The 13,861-nt window shown below is 37.1% G+C and overlaps 1 protein-coding gene across 1 annotated transcript; it reads left to right on the top strand.

The window, feature by feature from the left end:
* The first annotated feature begins 2,769 nt into the window (after positions 1-2,769).
* LOC149290218 (BLOC-3 complex member HPS4-like) lies at positions 2,770-13,275 on the top strand. Its single transcript, XM_089489444.1, has 13 exons — positions 2,770-2,810; positions 3,878-3,968; positions 4,243-4,386; positions 4,479-4,586; positions 5,212-5,328; positions 5,865-5,959; positions 6,852-6,924; positions 8,479-8,509; positions 9,379-9,475; positions 9,879-10,785; positions 11,138-11,270; positions 12,044-12,152; positions 13,104-13,275. The coding sequence occupies exons 1-13, from the start codon at positions 2,770-2,772 to the stop codon at positions 13,273-13,275; spliced, it is 2,118 nt and encodes a 705-aa protein (XP_089345570.1).
* Positions 13,276-13,861: the final 586 nt, after the last annotated feature.

Here is a 13,861-nt window from a genome sequence, read left to right as displayed (position 1 = left end):
TGCATAGTTAAATCAATGACAAAGTGTCATTCTCAAAGTCAAAATCAAATGTACCCATTTATTTTGTTTTGGGTTCCCCCCTCCCCTACTAAATTATACGGTACTTAAATGAGAAAATCACTTATTGTCCTGAAAAAAACCCAATATTTCGTTTGTGTGGATGAAATAAATGAATTTAAATTACAGTTAACCCCTTGCGTCCTGAGGAGTAAAATAGCGTAACATGCCTGCCTCCTTTAGGGGTGACCGGTTTATCTTAGTCTGTTTGTTCTAGGGTGTTTTGGCGCACCCCTTGAATATACGTATAGAAAGAAGTGCTGCACAACTTGTTGGTGCTATAAAAGATATAATAATAATAATAAAGCTAATATTACCTGGAACAGACCAAAAAAGCATTTTTCTTATGAGTATACGAAAGAGAGAGACTTGTTTTAGGTGTGCGGTTGAGACGTTGCTATGGGGGAAGGTGGTTTATCTTGCCTTTTTATGTAACTTAGTGGCCCCATGATATGTACTTATATTGTTCATGTTGTACTGTTTATATGTATAACTGCGAACGGGAATACTGTATTTTATTTAGAGACCGTAATATATAAAACCAGAGAAGAGGGACATATAAGGAGGAAAGAGGGATTTGGAAGCCGATTAGGGACTGTCCCTCCTGACGTGGGACGTTTGGGAGGTAAGGATAAGACAGCAAAGGAAAATGATTCCATTACTGACCTCTCAGAGGATTTATCGCTCATAAAAGACTATTTCAACCGGGCCCGGAGCTCTATTCACTCATCCGTTCCAAAAGAATTCTCACATGGTCTTTTTTGTGCGCTTTAAATACTTCCGAGGCGCTATATGCGTTCCAAGCCTCTATTCCACGTACTTGTATTTTTTAAATAAAATAAAAAAAATAACTTGGAAAGCTTTATTACCCCACGAGCATTCGCATGCCTTACGTCATCGGTGGCAGACGTACGTATATTTCATGCGCTCTTTGTTTTGAATGTGCGAAAGGCGGAAGTAGGTAGTTTCGCTTATTAGCTGCAAAGACAGGTACGGCAGTGACGTGTTAACCTCCATGGTAGGAGGCACGGCCAATACTCAGCCAGCGGGTAATCATACTGTTTGTTACCCACGTGGGTGCTAGTGTTATACAGTGCTGTATACAGTGCCTTTGAAGCGAGTATGTGTTTACTGAGTGGGAGAGGGATCAGTAACATTAAATGTTTACCCGATGAGCAGCTATGAGGATCTTCTTTAGCTATATTCTCCCCTTCTCCGTAAAGTACTTCATATAAAGTAGTGTTTCCTCAAAAAAACATCTTGCCATCCTGTATTTTTCTTTTTCATATTGATATTACATTTATGTTGCTGCATGTATATATATATATATATATATATATGTGTGTGTGTAATATATATATATATATATATATATATATATATATATATATATTACACACACACACACACACATATATATATATATATATATATATATATATATATATATAAACTGTTCAGTGCATAAAAGGGAACTATTTGTTTCTATGATTGCTCCAGTCTTATGGTGACAAGCCAGACTTAGTATATATTGTTTTGTATCTAAATATGTCGTCGAGGGGTTTATTCACTAAGCTGTGTTTCATCTTCTTACTGTCACCCTACATTATGAAGGGGAGCTTCTGCTGCAAGAATAACTTTTTGGCCCTGTATAATGTATAGTTTTAAATCAGTGCCATTTCTTTGAAGCCTCCCCGCTCATTGGATAATACAGCCCTTCTTACTAGAGAAATGTGCCAGTGTCTGCCCTTCAGAATGAATAGTAAAGCGAGGGAGTTCAAACCACAACTCCAAGTAGCCAGGCTGTGTAGGATCAGTTGATTTAGATATACTACACATAACTAAACACAATGAACGCAATTCAGCATGTGCTATATATGTTACTCTATTTAGGTACACATGCGCCACCTAGTGGATCAAATCAGACACTACATACATTGGCAGAAATATGTGGGGGGAGGGTAACTATCACGAGAAATGTCTTGTGATTGTTTTGTGATCCTCTTCTTCTGTTTCTGACCTCACTCGCAAGAAGCAATTCCATCTAGGAAATACATTTGATAAAGGATTTATTTTGGACAATTTATGTAGGTAATGTCTTTTATAGTAACTGACTAGATATATGTCTGATCTATTACCTTAGTTGCAATATAGATCATCATCTGTCTGTCTTTCTCGCTCTTTCTTCTTCGCACGCTTTCTTTCTTGCGCTCTTTCTTTCTCGCTCTCTCAAGGTAGGCACCATTGTGCGATGATTATCACCTGATAAAGTGACGAACTAATGTTGATGTAGTTATGTGCATTTTGCATTTGGTGCTTCTATAACACATAAGAGGGATGCATTTGCTGCACATGTAGCACTAAAATAGTTTGAAGCCATTACCAAGATAAAAACTTTGGCTAATAAGTGTTTCCCCTCCACTTCTTTGCTCTGCAAGGTGTGGCTATTTGCTAAATCATTATTGCCATTATCAAATTAAGAATTAAGTTTATAATCCCTACATTATCTTTCTTGCCAACAAAACCTGTGAACAATGACTGATAATTTAACGTGCACATGTTTTATGTTTATGGTAACCATTGCCACCGATGTGTTTATTCTTGTTTTGTATTCTGTTTACTTTTCCAGGTGATTGCGTAACAAGGATGACGTTGCTGTGAGGCTATTTATGGATGTGATATTTTCGGAGAGATTCACAGTGTGGTAATCCCATGGCATCTGCAGCTTCTGCTGAGCTCAGACCATCATCATGGTACGTATTCCTTCTATGTAAATACTTCTTTCCACGTGGCCAATGTTTGTTGCAAAAAAAAAAAAAAACTATTTAATTATTTTTTGATTATTTGTTTTGTTTTTAAATAATTGCATTAACTGGCGAGAGTAACTTCAGCAAATTCTTTGTCCAACAGTAATTTTCTTATCAGTGCACATTCATCCAAAGTATATAAGACCCAGAGGTTTCTTGAGTAGGGGCTGCTTCTGTATTTTTAGCTTTTATCCACCATTTATTATATATGATGGTAGGTGCCTGCATATAAAGCTAATGGTAGATGACTTCATTAGCCCAGTTTTTTGCACACCAAATATTCCCATTTTTAGGTTGTGCTGAAGTTAGATCTTCAAGTCGTATTCACTGCTATATTATTAGAAGGTGCAATTATTTTTAATTTATGAAATTATTTTGTTTTCCTCACTTAACCGCTCGCATAAAACATTATAATGAGATTGTCTATGTAGTATCAACGAAATAATTATTATTTTAATACGCGTGGCGTTACATTTGCTTTACCGTGCTTGTTGTTAGATGTATTTGTTATAGATAGCAAACAACGCTAATTGTTAAAAAGTAAAAGTTTTATGTTTTAATATTGTTGGCAATAATTACTAAGCTTAATTTCAGGGGTATTCCCTTTGTATAAGTGATTGGGTTGATCCAAAGTCCCGTAGGACTTTACCTTTAATATTGCTGACACTTTACAGCTAGATGCATTACTTTCTTTTGTTAAGACATCGATGTGTTCTTTGGATTGTGCATTCACTGGAATGCGCGACGCGACAAACTAATGGCTTAATCTTCTAATAGCTAGCAAATGGTGAAATTCGGTATAGAAGAAAATTCGTTTATTCAAGCCAATTGCTTGAGAAAACCCAATATGTGGTGGTATTTTGTGGAACAGACAACAGAATGTTAATCATTTCGTCCCCTCAATGCAACAAATGATACAGTCTGCTCAGTTTCAGAAAGGTTTTCTGTTTCCCCCCCCCCCCCAGAGTTTTTCCTGTTCTTTTGAAACCTGTTTAAATATTTCTCTTTTCTAGGTTGAACTATTTTTTTCTCTACGATGGTTCAAAAGTTAAGGGGGAAAGTGATCGCACTAGAGCTGGAATTAATTATTTTCACCCTCCACAGGTAAAAAAAAAAAGTATCTACCGGTAAATAAGTGACTAAAAAGGTAATTGGAAAAATCCTCAGCGCACCATACTATTATTTCAAATGTAAAATCTCCATGGCCTTAAATGCAGTGGCTCGAAGGTGCACGAGTCTTGCTTGCGTGCCTCTACAGAGGTCCTTGTAGTCATTTTGAAGACTTAAACTCACATTTTCTCAAGCCACTTCTTGACTTGCTTATTACTCTTATACTGGTATTTGTTTTAAATATAACCCCTTGACCTCTATATTGTAGACCATCATCGACCAGCAAGAGTTACTGTGTGGCCAAATTGCAGGCGTTGTCCGTTGCATGACTGAGATCACCAACTCTCCCCCCAGACTTATGCGACTGAGGAAACTGAAATTTGCTATTCAGGTGCACGGGGACTACCTGTGGGTAAGTGTTTTACTGGCTGCTGCCATTACGTAATATAGATATGTCCTTCACGTCCTCGTTTTTGTTTTACGATGTCATCTTTTCTATTCAAGGCTCTCGGATGTTCTGTAGATATCAGTGACATCAGCTGCAAACGCTATTTGGAGGATCTAATTGGACTTTTCCGGTTTTATAATGGACCTTTATGGAGAGCTTACAGGGTACTTAATATCAGAGTTGGCTAGTAATGCGGTATATTATAATATAGTGCTGGTTACAAACCAAATGAGTGACGTGAACTTGTGATATTTCGCATTCTGGTTTGAATTTAGCAGCTTTAGTGTGTGTGTGTGTGGCCCTCAAATGTTTACATAAGATTGGTAAACTGTCCTAGAAACCTAGATGTACACGAAAACATGGTGACTTGAACTGTAACGGGTTTTTATTCAGTTACGTTTTGATTCTCTGCAAAGAAATGTCAAGTTTTTACAAAAAATGCAGTAAAAGGAGCCAGACGAGTAATTTTTATATATTTTTTAACATATCAGTATAGTTCAAAAGTACTCAGAGGGTGGGTGTTATATTACTTCATATCTAAAAATATTAATATGCTTTTAACTAGCCCCTGCGTAACATGATCCTTTATCGCATATATTATAATATGTTTTAGATGGATATACATATCTGCATTACGCATTATTTTAGAAAAACGTATTTTGTTGTTCTGCTTGTAAAATCTGTTCTGTCCGTTCAATGTTCCTTGCCACTGTGGCATATCGCATTACTGGAAGGCAGTTTGGGTGTAGTAAAAAATGAATCCATACGCTTTAACCATTGCCTCCCCAGATATATCCTCACAGCGACTTAAGCGAGGAATGGAACATTTACATAGACCACATTCAGAGCAACACCACTGACCTGCACAGAATCTTCAACGCTTTGATTCACGTAGACAAAACCAAGGTATGACGACGTATCCTCTGTGAAGCAAACATTGTCCCATTTACTCCACTGCCCGCGCTGTACTTCGGTCCGAACGTGGAAAGCTAGTATACGACAGTCTTTTACTTCATTATCTCCTTAATTAACACAATTACATTTTACTAATGTGCTACTTTTATGGAATTACCCTGTTAGAACCTCATTGGCTGCATTATGCAAATAATGCAGGGTTTTGACAGGGTAGTAGATAAGTGGAATAGCCTAGCAGAAGTGGTAGCGGTTAACACCGCAAAGTGATTTAACCTTGCGTTGGATAGGTATAAGGCTATCCTGAATTTAAGACAAGACCAAGGACTCATTAAGTTTGGAGTCTTTACATCAGGAAAAATGGGCAAACTAGATGGGAAGAGTGGTTCTCATTGGCGGTCAAATTCTATCTCAAAAATGGAAATATGTATACACACTTCTGAATGTCGGATATGCTTTCATTATTAAATTTTTGACGTATAAGTAGTATACAGTAAATACCTTTTTCTGTTGTTTTTTCTTGTTTTCAGGTAGATCCATTACTTTTGTTAAAGGCAACACTTATTTTGCAAACCTGTCAACGCTTTCCTCATGTACTTGCTGGTTGTATTTTGTATAAAAATCGGTAAGTTTGCCAGAAGATTTTTTTTTTTTTTTTTTTTTTTTTTTTATATTAATGTCCCGAAGTGTGTTTTCATACCTATTTTGTTTAGTGGTTATGTGAAAGCTGTCATCTGCAGGTTCAGTGTCACTCTGTAAAAGGGCACCTAATTCAGTACAGGTAGAGTTTTAGACCTCTGTGTCAGTGAGTTGGCAGTAGCCTCATTGAGAAGTGGCTGGTCTATCCCAGCAAGCCACACAGCATCCCTGCAGGTGATCGTACAAGGGTTTTGACAATTGTCATCAACCCCCTATAAGTAAAAATAGGAACGCGATGAACGTTGATATGGATTTCTGGCTGCTGCTATTAATTTACAGGTTCAGAGTTGATGGATGAGGTTGTGGTCTGTACCCAGCACTGTTACAGCAGCTCTCACAGCACATATTTTGATTTATTATTGAGTGTCTGACGCTTGTGGCCATATTCTTAAAGTCCTTAAAGTGATCTCACAGTTTATCTTAAATTCAATATATATATATATATATATATATATATATATAACTTTATTCTTGTTATCAGATTTTAACTAGTCTTTATAGCATTGTCATGTGATCATGACATTTTGCCACTAAGCTGTTTCCCCATAATTAGACTGCTCTGAATGCTGTAAGCTTGAGCGGTCCCAGCTGGATGTACCGACTTGTTATGTTCACTTAGATAATCTCTACAACTATCTAGTTTCAAATCACATTTTTGTAATGCTTCTCTTCTGTTTTCTAGCTAATCCCTTGTCATCCTTCCACATTAGTATTAGCCTTTTTTAAACTCTTTACCATGCGGTCAAGTTTCACCTTCATGCTTTTTTTCTTCCGTGAAAACATGTGGTCTCAAGTATTTACCTTTTCATTAACTCTAGGATAGTGAGTACACAGCTGCCCCCCACGCTTACATCCAAAATTCTAATTCAGAGGATTGGCTATGTCCGAAGGGTGAGTATTAAACAGATTTGTTTAAAAGCTCAGCTATTACGCTATTATTAACCCCACAGAACATCAAAATAATACTAAATGCTTATTTGTTGGTCTTCCCGTGTATTACATTTACAGCTCTCTATGCTAAATTAGCCTGTGTGCTATTGCTTCCAGATATTTTTTTTCTTTCATTCTTAATAGAATTAATAATTATAAAAAGAAAAAAGTAAACATTCAAAAATAACCAAAAAGCAGTGTAGTATGTTAAATTGACATATATATAACTTGCACACTAGGGGTTAAGTCAAGCAACATATATTTAGGGTTTTTTAAAATAAAATATATATAAAATGTCACCTTATATTAATCTTAATTGAGTTCACGTATTAAAATACAGAACACAATTAAACTGTACCATTTTTTATGTATTTTAATTTTATGGAGCCCGAGGTGCAAGTGCCATCCGTTTCTCATAAAGAAGCAGAAGGGATAAGAAAGTGTTCAGAGGAACTGTAGTATATCACCAGATCAATCTTCATATTTAGGGCCACACTCCCCAAAAGAAAATGCAGCCCCCCCTGCGGGAGGGCCGAATCTTCTTGGCCTCTCTTGAACAGAGGAACCTCTGAAGTATTCAAGGAGATCCAAGAGCACTGAAGGACAACCAAAAGAATCAAATCTTTGGTGTTCCAGCTCCACTGAGGTCTTTTTAGTTCCTGAAGAAAAAGGTCCATCAAGATACATATTTTTCAATTAAAAAGTCATAAAAAAACAGACATGCAACCCCCCCCCAAAAAAAATGTGAACACAAAAGAAAAATGTTATACTTATTAATAAAAGACAGTTGTTTAGGGGAATACTATTGCAGGGCGCTGTATATTTAGGTGGTACTCCCCATCGTGAATTTGAATATGTTTTACAAAGAGTGGCATTGCCAGGTTCAAAGTGCAGAAAGCCTCATAATGAAATCTCCTATCCTTTTTATCTTGGTAACGTCTTCACATCTTTGATGTGTATTTCACGGCTAATGGAATTACCACCCTTTCATTTGCATCTCCTTTCTTGTCATTGTGCTGTTTTCTCTTTGGGCTTTGTGCGTTCTCTATAAATCTGATCACCTCATTACTGGCCTATATCCGTGATTACTGAGCCACCTTCAGAGAGGCATTGTTCTAAACTGAAAACAACATTTGGGACATCTCTGTGCAGTTTCATTGTTACCCTATTCAATTAGTTTAGAAAGAGTAATCCCATCAACCTTTTTGGCAAGCCATGTGGCTGTGTACATCTCAACTCAAACAGTGGCACAAAAAATGCATGAAAGAACATTTAGATAGCAGCAGTATTTCGTTTGCTTTCATATCACTCAATAATACATTTGTAACCATACAGTAGCCTATGCAAAAATGTTACACGCTAATATTAGTGGTTCTTCAACAAAGAACTTTCAGGACTCATGGGTCGAATGCAAATGATAACCATGCAGACCTGGTGTGGCTTATTTTGTGTGTTTTTTGTTTTTCCGCTTAATATTTTTGCTGCAATATAATTTATTTCCATTCTTTTTTTCAGCCACCTTCAGTTGTCAGTTTCCAAAGTAGCGGTAAGATCATAGCTAATGCAAGTATCTTGTTAATCTATTTGCACATTAAAGGAAGGCTATGCAAGGATTTAAAACAAATAATAACTTTTAAAATGCTTTTCATTTCTAAATTTGTATTTGTGTTCAACAGTTTAGGTTGACGCCAAACCTTATCATGAGATAAGATATGTTCTACGCCCCAAAATATATATGTGCTTTTATGTCATAATTATAGAATTTAATCTGTCATCACTACTTTGCAACTTCCATGTCCAGTGTAGGTCTTTTGAGGCTGGGTTAGACACATTATAGATAATGATTTTACCATGAGGATAGTTAATAAATTGAAACTGCCCTTCAGCATAAGTGGTAGAGGTTAACACATACCTTATGTTTCTCTGTATCCCATTTCCTCTAGTCTGTCAATTCTAGTTTAGTCTAGCCCCTTGAAAAAAATAAAAATAAAATAATAAAAAAAAATATATATATATATATATATATATATATATATATATATATATATATATAAAAATTCATAGAAGGATCTTAAGCTGTAGGGGCATAAGGCTATTCTGCACATAAGACAATGCAAGAGTCTTAGAGTTCTTAAAGCTGATAGAAAATATGGACAATTAGGTTTTGTGTTTCTTAGAATGTGCGAGTATTGAATTCTGATCTTCAGCTCCATAGTGTAACCTTATAAAAATAACCTGTTTCTGCTGACCATGTGGGCTGGAATACTTTGTCCTGTGTTATCATGGCAGGGGTTGTAGGAGCCAAGCATGTAGGACTTGAATGGACTATGATGTAGCAGGATACTAGCATTAATGCAGGGTGTTTATCTCGAAGTGTTCACTGCTCCTTACAATGACCGGCTGTTTTGTTATCAGATCCCGTTTTACCAGATAATGTCTGCATGCTCCCTGTGTACATAATGGAGAAGGAAGCAGTTGCGCTTCGCCAATACCCTACCCAGTGGATGACGAGGTAATGCAGGCAGATCACCCCTGTCACCATCCTATTCTCCTCGTTACAGGATTTCAATTAATATGGTGTCCCTTTGGTACTAGAATGCTTCTATCTGAATAAACAAAGCAAACGGTTCCAGCAAAAGTTAAAATATTATATGATGTAGAAGTTACATAGTGGTGCATATGCAATTTGCCTGATCAGTCTGTTGAAAAAGGGGTTCGTATTCTCTCTTCTTTGTCCCTCATTCTTGTAGCCAGTCAGACACCCATGTTCCTGCGCATGTGATCTGTACGTTATTGTTTACTCACAAATTCTACAATACATTCTTGTGGGTGCCCTGTTTAATCGGTTAAATGTGATATTGCAGTTGTTTACGTGCACACATATTGCTAATACCGTATGTATCGTGTGGTCATAGGTTACCTACTTTTTCAAGAAAGACTTCAAGTGCCTCTCATTGTCTCAGTGAAGAAGGACACAATAATCGGTCTAATAGCTCTGACGACATGGTACTAGAGAAGGAAAGAGGGAAGGCGGCTTCTCAAAAGTCCGAATTTTCAGCAGAACCAGCTTTGGCTTGTGTCACAAGGCAAGAGTTGGATACTGGAGGTGTGCCTCTAGAAGAGTCGTTAGTCGGGCCTTTGCCAGACACTCCTTTACGAAGTTCATCATTGAACGCTTTAAGTAAATGTGATCCTGCCGATGAAGTTGATCAAGTTACGTTAACTGAGGACAGTCCTCCGAAAGTTTTCCCCGACGATACCTCTGATAATTTGTTGCTCCGAGTTTTGGAGCAGAATGAAGGTCTACCCATTACCGAGAGTGATTATGAAATAAGAAGTGAGCGTCGGTCCACTGGGAGTTTTGTAACATGTGATTCTACAACAGAATTAAAGAAAGGCAGCCAAGGTTCTTTGTGCTCCAGCATGGACATCAGTGAAGACGGCTTCCATCAATTTGCTGCCATATGCCCAGATATCTCTTATACTGTCACTCCTGAAAAACAGTTAGAATGTGACTATAGCACACGATTTAAAGATAATATTAGTGATTTAACAGATGCTACAGATGCAGAATCAGAAGCCAATGAGAAGGATACCAGAACCTCAGAACTGATACCTCCATCCTCAGAAAGCACTAATGTTAATCTCACCGCTAAGGCATCCAGCATCACAGATTGGACGCTAACCCTTGACCCTTCCCCTTCAGCTAGCAGTGCCAAACTGGTACAGATGGTTTTATACGTCCACAATATTAAAGGCTTGGTGCTTTCTCTAATGGCAGAATGGCCTTTCAAGTACAACAAAGAATCCATTCAGGATGTGGTAAATCGAAACTTTTTTTTTTTTTTTTTTTTTTTTTAATAATCCCGCTCCTCGTTGTTGCATGCAACCCCTAAAATTCATTTCAGGTCTGACCACAATTCATCAGGTTGTTGCAGACGTTGGCACCTAACAATGTATTTTTTTTAGGGGTTCTGTCCTATAGTTAATGTAGCACAATGCCCCCGGCTCTCCCTTGTGCAGAGCACTTCTATAGTATTCTTGCTCAATGACATCTGGTTACTCTACTGCGAGGAAACCTCATACTTTATATCCTATAACCATTGTGCATGAAACAAAGACTGAGACTAACAAATCTCCCTTTTTTAATGTCTGTATTTTTGGTTACCTTTAGTATGACAGCACCTTGGCTTCACTCAATGGACTGGAAGTTCATCTAAAAGAAACCATGCCTGCAGAAAATAACAATGTCACAAAGACGGCCTACAACTTCACTCATTATGACTCAATTCAGAATATTCTTACTGGTACTCTATAGATTGTTCTTCATTATTTGCATTGGATTCCCTTTTTACATTATGTTTATTTGTAGAGCAACACTAGGTTCTGTAGCAATAATGACATATACATATGTTGTATATAAAGGGTCCTGCTCTTGCAAGTTTATGATCTATAAAGCGGTTGAAGGGGGGGGGGGGGAGATAAATATATATCACCCACAGTCTTTGAAGTATCACTTGCAATTGTGGCTCTGACTGTATTAAAATTGAAGTTAAGGCAAATGCATATTTATGGCATTGTCTTATTTGTTTTAGTACATACTGTGTATTTTCATGTTACACTAGGTGGCAGCAAATCAAATACTCTATCTTGTTTAATGCCAAATGTGGGAATTATATCTGATTCAATGAGGTTTTTTTGTTGTTGTTTTTTTGGGGGGGTTTTTTTGTTCAGTTGTCCTTTAATGCGTTTATCCCAGAGTGCCAAATAAATAAATACGTTAGTTTTCTTTTTCAGTTAATAGAAATATCATCTCCCCGTGTGAGTTAACACTTGTAAATGGCAGACAATTTCATAAAAAAATAAATAAATGAACCTTTTTGAACCATTGGTCTTTTATGAATCTCTGAAATTCACTTTTATTGTAAAAAGTGTAAAAAAAATAAATAAATATATATATATATATATATCGGCGGATTATAATATCCGTTACGTTGTTTTGTTGCGTTTTTTTGGTTCATGTCAGCAAGTTTTCCTGACCAAATGTCTGTACTCATGTTGTCACCCTCTTTTTCGCCAGATAACCTGCCGTCTGTCTCAAACACACATGACCGGCTTTTCCTTCGAGCTGCTACCCTAATCCACTCTGACTTCAGTTGTCATCAATCTCTTCAGGAAATGACTGTAAGGTGAGTGCGTACTCACTAGAAAACCAATATTAAAGAAATAAAACTGACATTTCCTCAGTGACATGACTAGTTATTTGTTCATTTTTTGGCTGTTCTTGGGAATGTTCTGTAGCTGGATCTGATTATAACAGTTAATATTAAGCGTTTCCCCTTGTTTCTATTTGAAAGGCGTTCATAATTATATGGCGGTCATTGTGTTTAGAACTAGAGTGAGTTATCCATTTTAAACATTACTGTAAACAGTATGTGTTAAATGTTACATTCAAAAGTTCCAAAAGCTTTTAGTAAAATGGGTGTCATAGTCCTGGCGTAACTGTAGGAGGAGAATCTATTGTAAAGAACAAAGAATAAAAAGTGTTTATTTTTAATTAACAAAAATAATGCAGAGTTTTGCTTTGGTCGTCTTTTTCGTTTTGCTTTGGTCGTCTAAGAGTGTTTCACGTTACATGATTTCACATTCTTTTCCCAAAGTCAAGAGCGCGGTCTCACTCGGGATCCTTTTTATGCGCTGATTAAGATCTCCTTGATCCTGTAACGAGATCCGCATCCTTCTACAGCGGCTGAACCATTCACCGAAAGAAGAAACACACAAGCAAATAATTTGTTCAGCACATCTAGTCTGCCCATTCTTCTAGCGGTTGCAGTGAAAAAAACTCAACCTTTATTTGGTCCTTGTTCTTGCCTTATAGTCAGGATAGCCTTATCCCTGCCCCATGCATGTGTCACTCTATTAACCTTTTCACTAGTTTACCATCCCATCAGTGAACTATTTTCTAATATCATATTTAAGCCATAGTTTTAGATTATGGGCTATTCTCCCTTTGAATGTGTGTCCTGGTACTTAATTTATGTAGTTAGTTTATTATGGTTTTAAAATGTTATACTTGTTATTATGCAAATACACTTAAATAAAATTCTGACGTTTTCCTTTTGCTCTGGCAACCTTCCCAGAAACGCCTCGTCTGCCCTCTATGCCTGTCAGAGTGTGGTCCATCAAACGTACTTTCAGCAACTGGGGCCTCCGTTTAGGAATTCTGGGATTCCAGACCCGCAGGACACGGCCTTCCTTCTACCCGGCAGAGCAAAACAGAAACTCCTCAAGCACGGCTTTAACTTACTGTAACCCGCTGCCTCGTCTGCATGTATTATGGCTGCATGTCTATAGACTTTAAGGTATAGGGACCTACTGACTTGGCTGGAATATAAAAATCTATAAACGTGGGGCTGGAGTATCTATAAATCATCTGTGCTTCTTTTGTGCTGTTTATCCACAACAACAAAAAGTCTTGGTGGACTCTATAGTTATTTAGATTTTTTTTTTTTTTATTATTATTTTTTTTAATCGATGGACCAATTTGTGCCTTAAGTGCTTGTTAAAATGTCATCATTGCTGCTGTCATTAAAATAACATCATGAACGCTTTGTTTGGCATTTAATGTCCAGGAGGCAGATTAAGGTATGTGCATTCATCCATCTTTGCTTAAAGTGAAACTGTCACCGTTACGACTTTTAGGCATAACTAAGCTTTTTTTCTTTTTTTTTATGAAAACAGTCCTTAGCTCGTACATTTTGGTTAGCCTGTGTATTGTTTGGGACACCTGAGATTGAGGCATTATTTCATCAAACGTCTCCACCTTCTCCTCACCCATCTTCACAAAGCATACCTGGACCAATCAGAAACGTAACAATTGGATTTGGATAAGTTCATG

The sequence above is a fragment of the Sceloporus occidentalis genome, unplaced genomic scaffold (assembly GCF_023333645.1).
Source record: "Sceloporus occidentalis isolate IW3139 unplaced genomic scaffold, rSceOcc1.0.p SCAF_40, whole genome shotgun sequence".
NCBI lineage: Eukaryota > Metazoa > Chordata > Lepidosauria > Squamata > Phrynosomatidae > Sceloporus > Sceloporus occidentalis.
Note: the sequence above shows the minus strand (reverse complement) of the source record. Positions and strands in the feature narration are given on the sequence as shown.

Excerpts from the sequence above, each read along its gene's own strand:
- LOC149290218 (XM_089489444.1), top strand. The coding sequence starts at position 2,770 with ATGGCATCTGCAGCTTCTGCTGAGCTCAGACCATCATCATG. Across the intron at positions 3,969-4,242 it reads ATTATTTTCACCCTCCACAG|ACCATCATCGACCAGCAAGA; the intron begins GTAAAAAAAAAA and ends TCTATATTGTAG. Across the intron at positions 8,510-9,378 it reads TGTCAGTTTCCAAAGTAGCG|ATCCCGTTTTACCAGATAAT; the intron begins GTAAGATCATAG and ends TTTTGTTATCAG.